At 41.4% G+C, this 13,816-nt stretch overlaps 1 protein-coding gene across 1 annotated transcript in view; it reads left to right on the top strand.

Annotated features, from left to right (window-relative positions):
• The window catches only part of mrpl11 (mitochondrial ribosomal protein L11), a 66,874-nt gene that overhangs the window by 19,084 nt on the left and 33,974 nt on the right, over nucleotides 1-13,816 (top strand). Inside the window, exon 2 of the mRNA XM_080901928.1 lies at nucleotides 5,601-5,779. Coding sequence (XP_080758054.1) covers nucleotides 5,657-5,779 — 123 coding nt within the window. The 5' untranslated portion in view covers nucleotides 5,601-5,656. The remainder of the gene's footprint in view (nucleotides 1-5,600; nucleotides 5,780-13,816) is intronic.

Below are 13,816 nucleotides of genomic sequence, written 5' to 3'. Positions count from 1 at the left end.
CTGTGCTCATGTAGCGATTTCCATGATACAGTTGTACCTGTTTAAATGCAGTTTAAACAGTCCTGTTTAAACCCACCTGATCCAAAGATGGTGGATTTCCCAAACTAATATTCAGCCTTTTCTCTTATACACAGATTTCTTCAGATTCTCTCAAACTTTTGATATTATGATGTGCTGTAGATGAAATAGTCAAACTCTTTGCAGTTTTACATCAAATTAACTTGTTCTGAAATTGTTCCACAATTTGTTGACAGGTTTTTGCAGATGAATGAACCGCTGCACTTCTTTTCTTCTGAGAAACTTCCTCTAAGATGCTCCAGCTTTTTCTTTTTAATATCACTTACTTTTCCAACTCCATGTTAACTTTTTTGAGACGTATTGCTGCCATCAAATTCAGAAAGAGCTAATATTTTTCATGAAATAGTAGTATGTTTCACTTTAAATATTTTATGAGTTTTCTATGTTCTTTTGTGAATAAAATATGGGTTTATGGGATTTGAAGATCATTACATTGTACATGGTGTCCCAAAACCTTTGGAGCCGGGACTGACATGTGCACTTTTTACATTAAAGTCAAGAAAACACAGGACACAGGATTACTCGACCACAGCACCTTATTTGTGTGACATTTCTTCCAGTTGTTATTAATTTTGTGCCAAGGGGGAAGTAGCATGGAAATAAATAGTGGAGGCATTGCTACTGTTTGTCGTAGCCCTGAGGTATTATCATCATACAGTTTACATTCATCAAACCTGATAGCCCGCCCACGTTTATTAGATCCATGTCATGCAGTGTGGATTGGTTGCTGAAATCTCACAGCTTGTAGGAGCCTTCAAGTTTGAAAAATATGTACCACGGTGAATTGTTGAGGCAAAAGTTAATTTTTTAGCTCTGCAACACCAAAACAGTGTGCCATCTGTGAAGCATGATTGGTTTGAGTAGCATCAGATCTTTTAAAAAAAACATTCTCTATTTAAGGTGAATGTCAGGCATAAAAGTATAACAAGTTTTCAAGTTTATGTATACCACGGTCGCCAGGGTGGTTCTAATTCAAAGAGTAACACCGCAGGGAGAAGGATTGCTTTTAAAGACGCCATTGATACTCTTATCTGTTGGATTGGCAAACACAACAAAGAAAAATCATTATTATCCATGTGAAGTCACCATTTCAGATCTTACGCTTGAAGAGTCCGAACCTGACATAACCCTGAGATTTTTCACCTGTGAATGAGTATAAGACAACTCGTCTTCCAACAGTATGTCAACTTTTCTGCTTTAAATATTTCCAATATTACATCATGCCAATTTTCTATTGTTGATGGGGTAGGGTTTAGCCATTTTCTAGTAATAGTCTTTTTACTCCTACAACTTTATATCCCTCCTCAGCATTAAGCAAGGAACATAACCAAGGTAAATGGTTTCAGAGTTTAAAGGTATTTGTTTTTTAAAAACACTGTTTAATGTCTTTTGAATGTCAATCCAAAACAACTTAAGCTTTGCTTAAGCTTTGGGCAGTCCTAAAATATAGGACTGCCCATATTTGTCTTGATGTTGGGCTTTGAAATATCTCATTATGGTGATCTCTGCAAGTCAAAGAGTTAGCTGAAGACCATTGGAACTGGTCTTCAATTTTGATTGGTTAGTCTGAACTGGGTCTGACTATGCTGCCATTTCTCACAAACCAGAACTGCAAATCCCATCATCATGTCTTGCAATTATTGAAGAAACAATTAATTTAAAAAAATATGTTTACAAATTTTACAGGAGAATGTCAGAGCAACAGTTCATGGCCTGAAGCTTTGGAAGGGTTTGCTGATGCAACAGTGACCCAGTGCACGCAAGTAAATCAACAATTGAATCGTTAAAATGTGAATAAAATTTGAAAGGGCCGAGCCAGAGCCCAAACTCTTTGACCTGCAGTGAGCTGTAAAATCACTCAAAGAGAAATTTGATCGCGCTATCAGCCCTTCTGGCCAACACCAGTAGGCGGTAGGTGAAGGTCCTTGCCCAAGGACACAACGACAGAGGCTGAACTGAACTGAATGAACTGAAACAGCTTTGTTAGGAGGAATGGTTACTCCTCATCACCGATAAGGCTCATAAGTACCACCATCCTGAAATATATTTATATGACTATTGGCTAATAGATTCATATTTTGCACTCACTACAAATTGCTACCAGCACCTGCCTTAAAAATCCAGCATTGGTCAGGCTCTAGTTAGTACTAAACCTTGGCAAGCACAAGTCATTAATAAAAGCTGTAGTCTGGTGTGCATGAGTTCCCGCAGGCCTACAGAGGGAAAAGCTGTTGAGAATAATAAACCAACCGCATAAAGGTGCTCTGATAGAAATAAAATGGGAAAAGCCTTCAGTGAGGCACAGTTTTTATTTTAACACACACTTACACTTGAATCTATGTCGCTATGCTTCTTTTGTTGAGATATTCATTCATTTGAAACTCAATCTGTGCAGCTGGGAAATTGTTCTTTTCTCCCCCAACTTCTTTTAGTTAGTTTTAATTTTGCGGAGATATGAAGACGGGAAGGCAGATAATGTGCAACAAAGGTTATTGAACTGCTCTTGATTAGGTGTTGTTCCAGGTACGAAACCAGATCCTACTGAGAAATGAATTACTGTTCAGCTTTTATTTCATCAGAGTGCAACTAAAAGATTTAAAAGATGTAGAGAGAAGAAGAAAAAGACATAATTTCCTCCAGGCTGATACAATGTCTGTGTCATTTATATTGAGCATTCACTTTCAAACTAAACACACTGCTTCGAGACCATTTTGTCCATTTTTCAAGACTGTCATTTTATAGAAAATCAATACCCGTAACCTTCACTTGTAAATAAATAACAGATTTAGAAGCCTCATTGATGTTGACTACAGTTTGGCTTGCCTCCTAATTAAGACTAAAGAGAACCTAATAGCCTAAACAACAAACAGCGGTGGGCTTCGCCCGTGCAATTAAGCCCACATTTTTAATACCAAGTTGATTAATTTCTTTAATCAAAGTCAGCGTTACCCTTGAAATTGAGTCACTTTTAATTATGTTGAAACACAAAACAGAAGCTGCTGATACTGCTCTGTGATAGCCTGTAGAAATTTCGCAGGCATATTAATGGGCAGGTGATATAATATAGGAGTCTGGTTTCAGATGATCTTTTGACAACAGTCTGTGTAGACCTGCATATTATCATGACAGGTGGAATTTTTCTCGAGCTTTTCCTCCAGCGTGCTCAGTTTTATTGACATGTTTACTTCTGTCAAAGATGCCTCCCCTCGATCAGTGGTAGTTTATTCGACAGGCGGCGGGGGAGCTGGAAAACTTCCAGATTTTCTTGGAAGTATTATTTTTAGAGTTCCGATTTTGGTCACCGTGGCTGTTTTATTAAGCCCGAGTGTACGAGTCGACGATTAGAGACTTGTTTTCACGTTCACGTGGAATACCTTTGCGACTGAGCTATGAATTTGAGTCGAAGTGGCAATTTGGAGTATTGTCCCAGATTTGCTTCGGTTTATGCTTTATTATAGCTCACCTCACCTTCTTCTATTAGGCGGTAATTTAAATGCTGGGTTTGTGGCCCGTCATTTATCAAGCATGTTTTAACAAAGTGCTCTCACGCAGTAACTCTACGCGGCCCAAACAAATTGCTCTTTCTGTCTACTCCTTGTTATCAACGAAGCTGTTGCCAGTAATTGCCGTAGGAATGTAATATTCCGCCTAAAGAGCAGCTCAAAATTGTGTCTTTTCCTTTCAGATTACTTTGGCTTTGATTTGATTATTCACAGCAAAAGCATTAAGCTAGCTCTGATTGAGGCTTTTCATGCAGCCTTGAACCATGTTTTCCTGCTTCTGCGCTGTTAATGCAGCTTCATTCCTTGACTCTAATGTAAATTGTGCTGGATGAAACGCACAGTCAGTGCAGTTTTGTTGCCTTAAGTAGGTCAGTTCTTCTCCAGCGTTCACTGCTTGGCCTTGTGATGAGTGATTTCATTTTGCGAGGGAACTGCAGTTTTATTATTCATACTCCAACAGAGATTGGAGTTGCGGTGCATTAAAGCATGACGTTGTCATTTCCCCGCTCGTAGAGGCGTTATTCCCTTTGCTCCAAATTGGAATTAAACCCAACATGTGATGCTGGCCCTAACTGTTTAGGAACAGCAACCCTCACCACACTGTTAAGCCTCACTCTCTGTGGATGGTGCAGTGTGTCATTTTATTGGTCAGTTACTGTGTTTTTTTTCCCCCTCTGTCAAATTGATGTTTGAGTTATTTAGCCAAGCTTGCCAGTTAAGCATTCATGACTTTTTCATGAGTCATTGTTTGATAACAGAAGTGGCTTTTCTCACTTCAGATTTAATGCATACTGGTTCTCTGCATTTTTAACTGCCTCCAAAATTGATCTGACTGCCAACAATTTTCTACAATGAAGTAGCTGAGCACATTAGGTGAGTACTGTGAAATTGACCTCAGAAAAGTAGCAGCGTATGTGAGTCACATTGTAAAGACAGCTATTCAGGGAATCCAGACTAAATGGATTCTATTTGGGACTCTTTCTGCAGCGTGCGTATAACCTTAATGCCCTTACAAATATTGCCTCACAGTGGCTGCACTTTAACGGCTGCTGGATAATCAGCAATCCACACAGAATCGCAACTTTTCTTGGGTGTAGCTTCCCACTGTTTGTTGCTCTGAAGCAGCGTGAGGTCCCATATATCTTTCTGGTACTGTCTCTTCTGTTGATCTAATTGGATACCCTCTGTTGCCTACAATGAATCATTGCTGGACCCCTTCCCTCCCCTCAAGTACTTATTTTTATTGAATGCAGGGTTCCCCTGAATCACAAGTCTCAACTTTAAAACTTGTATTTGTCCCTTGGCTCCAGTCAATGATCTCCCCCCAACCCCCCCCCTCCTCCCCCCCCCCCCCCCCCCCCTACAGCTGTGTCAGTATCACTTTTATTCCAGCAGGGGATTATAAGACTCCTTTTATGTCTTTTGCTTCCCCAGAGAAAGGCCAGGAGTTCAGGCCATTCTTCCCACTCTGCTAATTGTCTCCTGATTTGGCAAATGCATTTTAAGGTGGAATGAAGAGAGCCGACCCCTCTTTGCATTCGTACAAGGCGGTGACACATCCGCACCTTCTCAGTGTATTTTTATGAATACACATCCCTCTTCTATCCTTGACTTCTACAGATGCAGGGGAAGCTTTGACGGAGCACAGACAGTTAAGTCTCAAACAGAAGTGAGGCGATGGAGGCGTTTTTGGCATGCACTCCATGATTTTTTCTTTTTTCTTCTTAGTGAAGTTTAAATCCTGCTAGTTCTTAGGCTCTCCAACATGGCAGGCATCTCACTCAGCTGCTGATCCACACTGCAAACACCTCCAGGAAAGTGGCTCTAACTGAGCCGATCGAAGGCAAAGATTTTTTTAATTACTCGCCCGCTGCAGAAGGGAAAGGCTCAGGTTTTGCCTCTGGGTATTCGTATCGACTTGGGTGTATGATGTTTTAATGAGCCTGGCGTGTGAATGATTTGTTGCTGTTGTATATGCTCGAAAAACCTAATTTGTTTGTTTTTCTTGTGCATTTTCAGTGGATGGATTCTCAGTTGACTTGGAGGAAGATTTAAGATTTTCCAGACAGACCAGGATGTCAAAGATCTCCAAAGCAGCCAAGGCCGTGAAGAAATTGGATACAGGCAATGTAATCCGGGCTATAGTGAGGTCAGGACAGGCTGCCCCTGGACCTCCGCTAGGCCCCATTCTGGGACAGGTAAAATTACTCCTGATTTCACTTCTTGTTCTATCTGTTCGCTCTGAGTAATCACAAGTATTAACTTAATTGAAGGAGCAGTGCTTCATTTTATCAACCGACCTTCTGAACACAGCACTCATTAACCGCAAAGCAACCCGATCCTTTCCTATTTTCACTTTGCCAGTCACATAGTTGCCTCTCTCCCCTCAGTCACCTCATCGTACATCCCCACCTCCACCTCCTTCTCCTCCCTATTCATATTCCCATTCTTATTCTAGTCGCACAGCTCTATTGTGCAGGTGGGTGCCACACACTGCCTCAGTCTGCAACTATTTTCTCACAGTTTTCAGGCCAAACACACCAACACCTCCACCCACAGCAGCACCTGTCCATATACATTAGCCTCACTCTTTACAAGCCGGCTGATGAAAAGGGATTGAACCTGCGAAGGTTTTGTCTTAAATTCTTCTGTACTTCTTTCTGCTTCAATTGCTCCACAGAGACAGCTGAGGTAGTCTTGTTTTTTATTGCTCGGGGATGCACCACTACAACTTTTTCCCCACTGATGCCAATTCTGACTAGAAAAATTTATGAATTGGCCGGTACAATAATAAAATAAGTCAGCAGTCCTCGAGCAATGAGCAATGATCAAAGTGAAGAGAGCGGGTCAGAATAGCAGAGGCAGAATTTACTTGGCCATTCACTGCTGATGCTCTGTTCATTAACCTCCTCTTTGTTTCTGATCACAAAATTGCATCTGCGTTGAATTTTTCTTGTGAAGTTTAGATTTTATTTTATGCCATAAAAGGTTCTATCTGCTGCAGCTTTAATAGCCATTGAGGAATTAAAGTTTAATTGTCCTTTGAGAGATAGAAAGAAAGCAACCCAAAGGCTCATTCTCTACATACAAATGGTTCAGTTAGCCTCTTTAATGGACAGTACTCATCAGCCGTGGATGCTGTTGCACACTTGGAAACCAGATCAATTCTCACAGCTAATCCATCTCCGTGACATAATGACGACACTCAGACAAGAGAATGGAAAAATGTGCATAATTGCCAGAAAAGCGAGCGCCACATGATTTATAATATCACGGAAGGTAGCTTTATAAGTGAAATCAATCGAAAATATCATATTTCTCTTAGATGACATCATCAATAGCTGCACCATTACTGTAGCTCTTCTATATTCTGTTGTCACCAGTTGAACAACATTAACCACAACATAAAAATCTGGTGGCTGCGCACTGCTTCTAATAGCTTAAATGCAGGTCATTCATTTACTTACCAGGGTTAGTAACGAATAGCTTAACTTAACCTGGTCTCTATGACAGGCCAGGACTTACATTTGGGGCTTAAACCCCAAAGATTTTAGATCATTTTAAACACTTTTCTCTATGACAAATATTTTCTCCTATTTAATAATAAAATAAGCTAACTTGATCCGCAAAGATAATGACAACACACTAACAAAAATGTTGTGTCTTCCTCCCCCAACCCCAACCAGTCGTGGCAGATGGCTGCCCCTCCCTGAGCCTGGTTCTGCTGGAGGTTTCTTCCTGTATAAAGGCTGTTTTTCCCTCCCACTGTCGCCAAAGCGCGTGCTCATAGGGGCTCATATGATTGTTGGGGTTTTCTCTGCTTTCTTTGTGATAATGTAGGGTTTTTGCCTTACAATATAAGTAACCTTAAGGCAACGGTTGTTGCAATTTGGCGCTATATGAATAAAATTTAATTTAATTGATAAAATTGTTTTTACGCTAAAAAGCCAAAACTTTTAACATTTTGGCATCCTGATCTCACACTTTATGTGTTTGATTAAAATATACAATCCTATTACACAGCTTGAATGCTAGATTTTTGATGTTGATGCAGTAGCGTTTTGATCACTGAGAAAAAAACATTGGTCAGTGTTTTTCTTATAGATTTTCATGTAGCAAAGCACACAGTTGCTGCATTTTTTTTTTTTGGCTGGATATGAATCTCCCATTCACACCCCAAACGTGCTCTACTTGATTGAGATCTGATTTTGATATGGCACGACCTTTCTGACATGGTGCGTTATCGTGTTGGAAGCAGCCATCAGAAGACGTGTACACCCTGGATATAAAGGGATGGATATGGTCAGGAACAATACTGTACATTTAAATGATGCTCATTTGGTATTAAATCTCTACTTGCCTGAACCATTGATGCAAGCCAGGATGGATCCTTGCTTTCACGCTGTTTATGTCGAATTCTGACACAGAAATTGTAACTCGTCAGACCAGGCGATGATTTTCAAGCCTTGTATTGTCTAGTATTGGTGAACCCCTGCGAAGTCTAGCCTCAGTTTTCTGTTCTTAGTTACAGGGTTGACACCCTCTGCGCTCTTCTGCTGCTGTAGCTCGTCTGCTTGTGTTGTGCGTTCAGAGACTTTGTAACAAATGGTTATTTGAAGACACTGTTTCTTTCCTGTTATCTTGAAGCAGTCTGGCCATTCTCCTCCGGCCTCAACAATGCATTTTACCCACAATTGCTGTTCACTGGATATTTTCTCTTTTTCAGACCATTCTCTGTAAACTGTAGAGATGGTTTTGTGGGAAAATTGCGGTATTCTGAAATACTCAGACGAACCTGTCTGGCACCAACAACCACGCCATGTACAAAGTCACTTAGATTTCGGCAGGTTGTCTTGACCATGTCTACATGTTTAACTTTTTCTCCCTTACATATGACACTTGACCCCTTTAGTCTTAACGACACATCAGTATATATGAATAAAGTCGTGACTTAATGACCATCAGCTTTTCCGAGGGTAGCTCTAGTAATCTGTGTAGGCAGAGATCACTCCCACTAACCTTTGACATGTCATGTGATTAGATATCTGTATTAATAAGCTAATGAGAATTTCCTTCCAACATAATATCTGTATTGTTTCTATGCAGATGACAGAATTTTTTCTCCCCTACAGTCTAGTGAGTTTTTCAGTTACTCGATTTTAGAAATGAAAAGGAAGGACTGCCTTAAACCCGCAATAACAGCTCACATGATTTAGTGGAATAAAACTTGTTTCCGGCTTCAGGGCTTCTCGGCTCTACAGAGAAACTCGGCATTGTTAAAGTCATTGCTTCTGGCCTTGATTTAGTTTTGCTGCTCTTATAGTGGTGTTTTACAGTCCCATAATTGATTTAAAAAACAGTGCTGCACACTGCCTCCTCAGCACCAAACAGAAATAGTTGGCACAGTTTGCTCGTGAACTTTTTAAAGCATGTACAACTGAATGGCCAGAAGGAATATTGGATTTTTAAAAACTCCAACTCCAAATGAATGCTATTTATATCCTTATCTGTGGGTTGTGTAAATAAGCAACTGTTTGCTTAGGTTTAGATATATAAACTCGAGAGCTGATAATCGTCACGTTAAGATGTTAATACAGATTTTAGAAAATATGCTTTATTTTTGTAGTACAGCAATGATGATTCCTTCTGGAAAACAAACAATCGTATTCTTTCTGTCCAAAAATAAAGTAAGTGGTGGATCTATGCTTTCATCTGAGAGCACTTTCCGCTGCTCTCTCATTGTGCAAGTGGTTGGCACAGTGGCTGGATCCATATATTTGACTTGACACAGATTTTGCACCAGATGCCTTTCCTGACACAACCCTTCCATTTCTGTGCATTTGGGACTGGCACAAGTCACAAACATTGATCTGGCACAAGGAGTGCTCGGGCTTCTGACCTCCTGAGGAAGGGTTTGTGTCTCCTTGAACCGGAGTGCTTTCGCATGTAAGGCACATATGTTAACCACTGCACCCTGGAGCCACAGGATCTCTGCTTTCATCTACCATCTTTTATCATCTGCTCAGAAATATAGAAGCCAAAATTGAACTGCTACCATGTGTAAGAGAGACTGGGAAAACCCAGTTTTATCCTCTCTTTGCTGTTTACCAGTTAGATGTATAATTGATTTTAAGATTTTTACCGATTATATTTAAAGCTTCCTTCCCCTGCAGCTACACTGGAGACCCTGAGTTCCCCTGAGCTAAAGCTGCGAATTAAGAAACTCGCTCTGGCTGTCAGTCAACTCTAAAGGTCATTGAGATTTTACATCTGGCACATTTAGAGCAATTTGGGAGCTTCAAAGGTTAATTGAAAATGAACCTTTACAGCTTTCTGTCTAATTTTGTGTCTAACATGAGACATTATAAATTTGAAGCATTTGATTTGAAACTCCTTTTGTTTTTTTTAATAGAAAGATCCGTGTTTGTGACTGACAGTTGACATATTTTTACTGGCAGCTAACCATCAGACATGCATAAAGACTCAAACAATAGCAATCATGTATTTATGAGCAATCATCCTCCTCTCTAACATCTTCTTGTCAGAGTAACGTGAGTATTGATGTATCTGCATCACTGGGGAAAATGGCATTTTTATATATATATATATATATATATATATATATATATATATATATATATATATATATATATATAAAAACACCCAGCACGCCCCTGCGGGCGGTTTATCCTTCAAGCTCGGGTCCTCTACCAGAGGCCTGGGAGCTTGAGGGTCCTGCGCAGTATCTTAGCTGTTCCCAGGACTGCGCTCTTCTGGACAGAGATCTCCGATGTTGTTCCTGGGATCTGCTGGAGCCACTCGCCTAGCTTGGGAGTCACCGCACCTAGTGCTCCGATTACCACGGGGACCACCGTTACCTTCACCCTCCACATCCTCTCGAGCTCTTCTCTGAGCCCTTGGTATTTCTCCAGCTTCTCGTGTTCCTTCTTCCTGATATTGCTGTCATTCGGAACCGCTACATCGATCACTACGGCCGTCTTCTTCTGTTTGTCTACCACCACTATGTCCGGTTGGTTAGCCATCACCATTTTGTCCGTCTGTATCTGGAAGTCCCACAGGATCTTAGCTCGGTCATTCTCCACCACCCTTGGGGGCATCTCCCATTTTGACCTCGGGACTTCCAGGTTATACTCGGCACAGATGTTCCTGTACACTATGCCGGCCACTTGGTTATGGCGTTCCATGTATGCCTTGCCTGCTAGCATCTTGCACCCTGCTGTTATGTGCTGGATTGTCTCTGGGGCATCTTTACACAGCCTGCACCTGGGGTCTTGCCTGGTGTGATAGACCCCAGCCTCTATGGATCTTGTGCTCAGAGCTTGTTCTTGTGCTGCCATGATTAGTGCCTCTGTGCTGTCTTTCAGTCCAGCTTTGTCCAGCCACTGGTAGGATTTCTGGATATCAGCCACCTCCTCTATCTGCCGGTGGTACATACCGTGCAGGGGCCTGTCCTTCCATGATGGTTCCTCGTCTCCCTCCTCTTTCTTGGGTTTCTGCTGCCTGAGGTATTCACTGAGCACTCGGTCAGTTGGGGCCATCTTCCCAATGTATTCTTGGATGTTCCTTGTCTCATCCTGGACTGTGGTGCTGACACTCACCAGTCCCCGGCCCCCTTCCTTCCGCTTAGCGTACAGCCTCAGGGTGCTGGACTTGGGGTGAAACCCTCCATGCATGGTCAGGAGCTTTCTTGTCTTTATGTCAGTGGCTTCTATCTCCTCCTTTGGCCAGCCTATTACCCCAGCAGGGTACCTGATCACGGGCAGGGCGTATGTGTTGATGGCCCGGATCTTGTTCTTACCATTCAGCTGACTCCTCAGGACTTGCCTGACCCTCTGCAGGTACTTGGTGGTTGCAGCCTTTCTAGCGGCCTCTTCATGGTTCCCATTTGCCTGCGGGATCCCCAAGTACTTGTAACTGTCCTCTATGTCTGCAATGTTGCCTTCTGGTAGTTCAATCCCCTCAATTCTGACTACCTTCCCTCTCTTTGTTACCATCCGACTACACTTCTCCAGTCCGAACGACATTCCAATGTCATTGCTGTATAGCCTGGTAGTGTGGATCAGTAAATCGATGTCTCGTTCACTCTTGGCATACAGCTTGATGTCATCCATGTACAGGAGGTGGCTGACAACTGCTCCGTTCCGTAGTCGGTATCCGTAGCCAGTCTTGTTAATGATCTCACTGAGGGGGTTCAGGCCTATGCAGAACAGCAGTGGGGACAGAGCATCTCCTTGGTAGATCCCGCACTTGATGGTAACTTGTGCTATGGGCTTGGAGTTGGCCTCTAGTGTTGTACGCCACATCCCCATTGAGTTCCTGATGAAGGCTCTTAGGGTCCCATTGATCTTGTACAATTCTAGGCATTCCAGTATCCAGCTGTGGGGCATTGAGTCATAGGCCTTCTTGTAATCAATCCAGGCAGTGCACAGGTTGGTCAGTCTGGTCTTGCAGTCTCGGCTGATTGTTCTGTCTACCAGTAGCTGGTGTTTTGCACCTCTGGTATTCTTGCCAATTCCTTTCTGTGTCCCGCTCATGTATTGACCCATGTGCCTGTTCATCTTAGCCGATATGATGCCTGACAGGAGCTTCCATGTAGTACTGAGGCAGGTTATTGGTCGGTAGTTGGAGGGGACCGGTCCCTTCTTGGGGTCCTTGGGGATCAGGACCGTCCGGCCTTCAGTTAGCCATTCCGGGTGTCTCTCGTTAACTAGCAGCTGGTTCATTTGTGCTGCCAGACGCTCGTGGAGTGCAGTCAGCTTCTTCAGCCAGTAGGCGTGAACCATGTCGGGCCCTGGTGCTGTCCAACTCTTCATACATACATACATACATACATACATACATACATACATACATACATACATACATACATACATACATACATATATATATATATATATATATATATATATATATATATATATATATATATATATATATATATATATATATATATATATATATATATATATTTATTTATTTTTTTTTTTTTTAAGTTTTCTTCTCCCTGAAAGCACCGTTTCCTTTCCCAAAGATGTTACGGTTCAAATTTGCTACCTTTAAAGATGCTTGGATTTTTGAAACCTCACTCTGACGCCGAAACTAAGAATAGTGGTTTCTTTACCAGCCTCACCAAGTATGCAGTTTCGTCTTCTCTGCCTGTCTTTGTTTGTATGGCCTGTTTCACCTTTGAACACTTGTTCCTCGCTGTATCTTGTCAGAATATTCTGTTTGAGCACGAACTGTGTTAAATAATGCATACGAGACTCCACTGAGTCTATTTTATGCGATTAATTTGAGATTTTCTTACTTTCTCACACCACACTTGGTTTTTATTTTTAAAGCTTTCTTTTTAACCTCCACATTTAAAGGTTTTGATTTCATGGTTGCAGTATAAATACGCAGTAGCTGTAACATGAGACAAATGTAGTTCTATTTAGGATTCAAGGTTATATATCTGTATATTATATACTGAATCAATACCTTAATCTCACACAACGTACAGTGTCATCAGATAGGATACAGTGAGCTCCAGTGACTGTTTATAACTCAACTGTTATAAAAATACAACACCTACAGTTTTTGTTAATTTATTAATTTATTTTAAGGCTGCAAAGTATGGTAACTTGGTAACAAAATGGATCTAGCTTTTGTTGTGCTGTACTTTGGTGCAGGAACAGCAGGAGGGTACTGGACTGGAATCCAGTATTGGGGTCTTTCTGTGTGGGAATTGATTTTCTTCCCATATTTGCATGGATACCCCAGCTTCCTGCCACCATCCAAAGACATGCATGTTAGATTTACTGGTAATTTATAAATTGATATAGATGTAAATGGTTGTCTGCCACTCTGTGTTAGACTGTGATAGACTCTGCCTCTCACTGCATGAGCACTGTGTTAACCTCCAGCCCCCCATGACCTTGAATTGGATAGGTGGAAGACAATGGATAGATGAATATAATGTAAATTGATGCCATCAACAGGTTTTTGGATTGCAATTTTGAAGCCTTGTATGGTGCATTTTTGGTCCGGCTATCCTGGTATAATTGGAGCTAGTCTATATTTACACAGCACGGTTGACCTGGGAACTTATCAGCTAATGGTAGAAAACCACTTTACTTTGCTAAGAAGGGTCATATGTAAATCTTTATGATATTAAATGGGGTGCTAATTTTGGCTACTTAATTTGGGCTTAAAACAAAAACTATGTACCTGAA

The sequence above is a fragment of the Rhamphochromis sp. 'chilingali' genome (assembly GCF_963969265.1).
Source record: "Rhamphochromis sp. 'chilingali' genome assembly, chromosome: 13".
Taxonomy (NCBI): domain Eukaryota; kingdom Metazoa; phylum Chordata; class Actinopteri; order Cichliformes; family Cichlidae; genus Rhamphochromis; species Rhamphochromis sp. 'chilingali'.
This window is presented reverse-complemented; position numbering and strand designations above follow the sequence as displayed.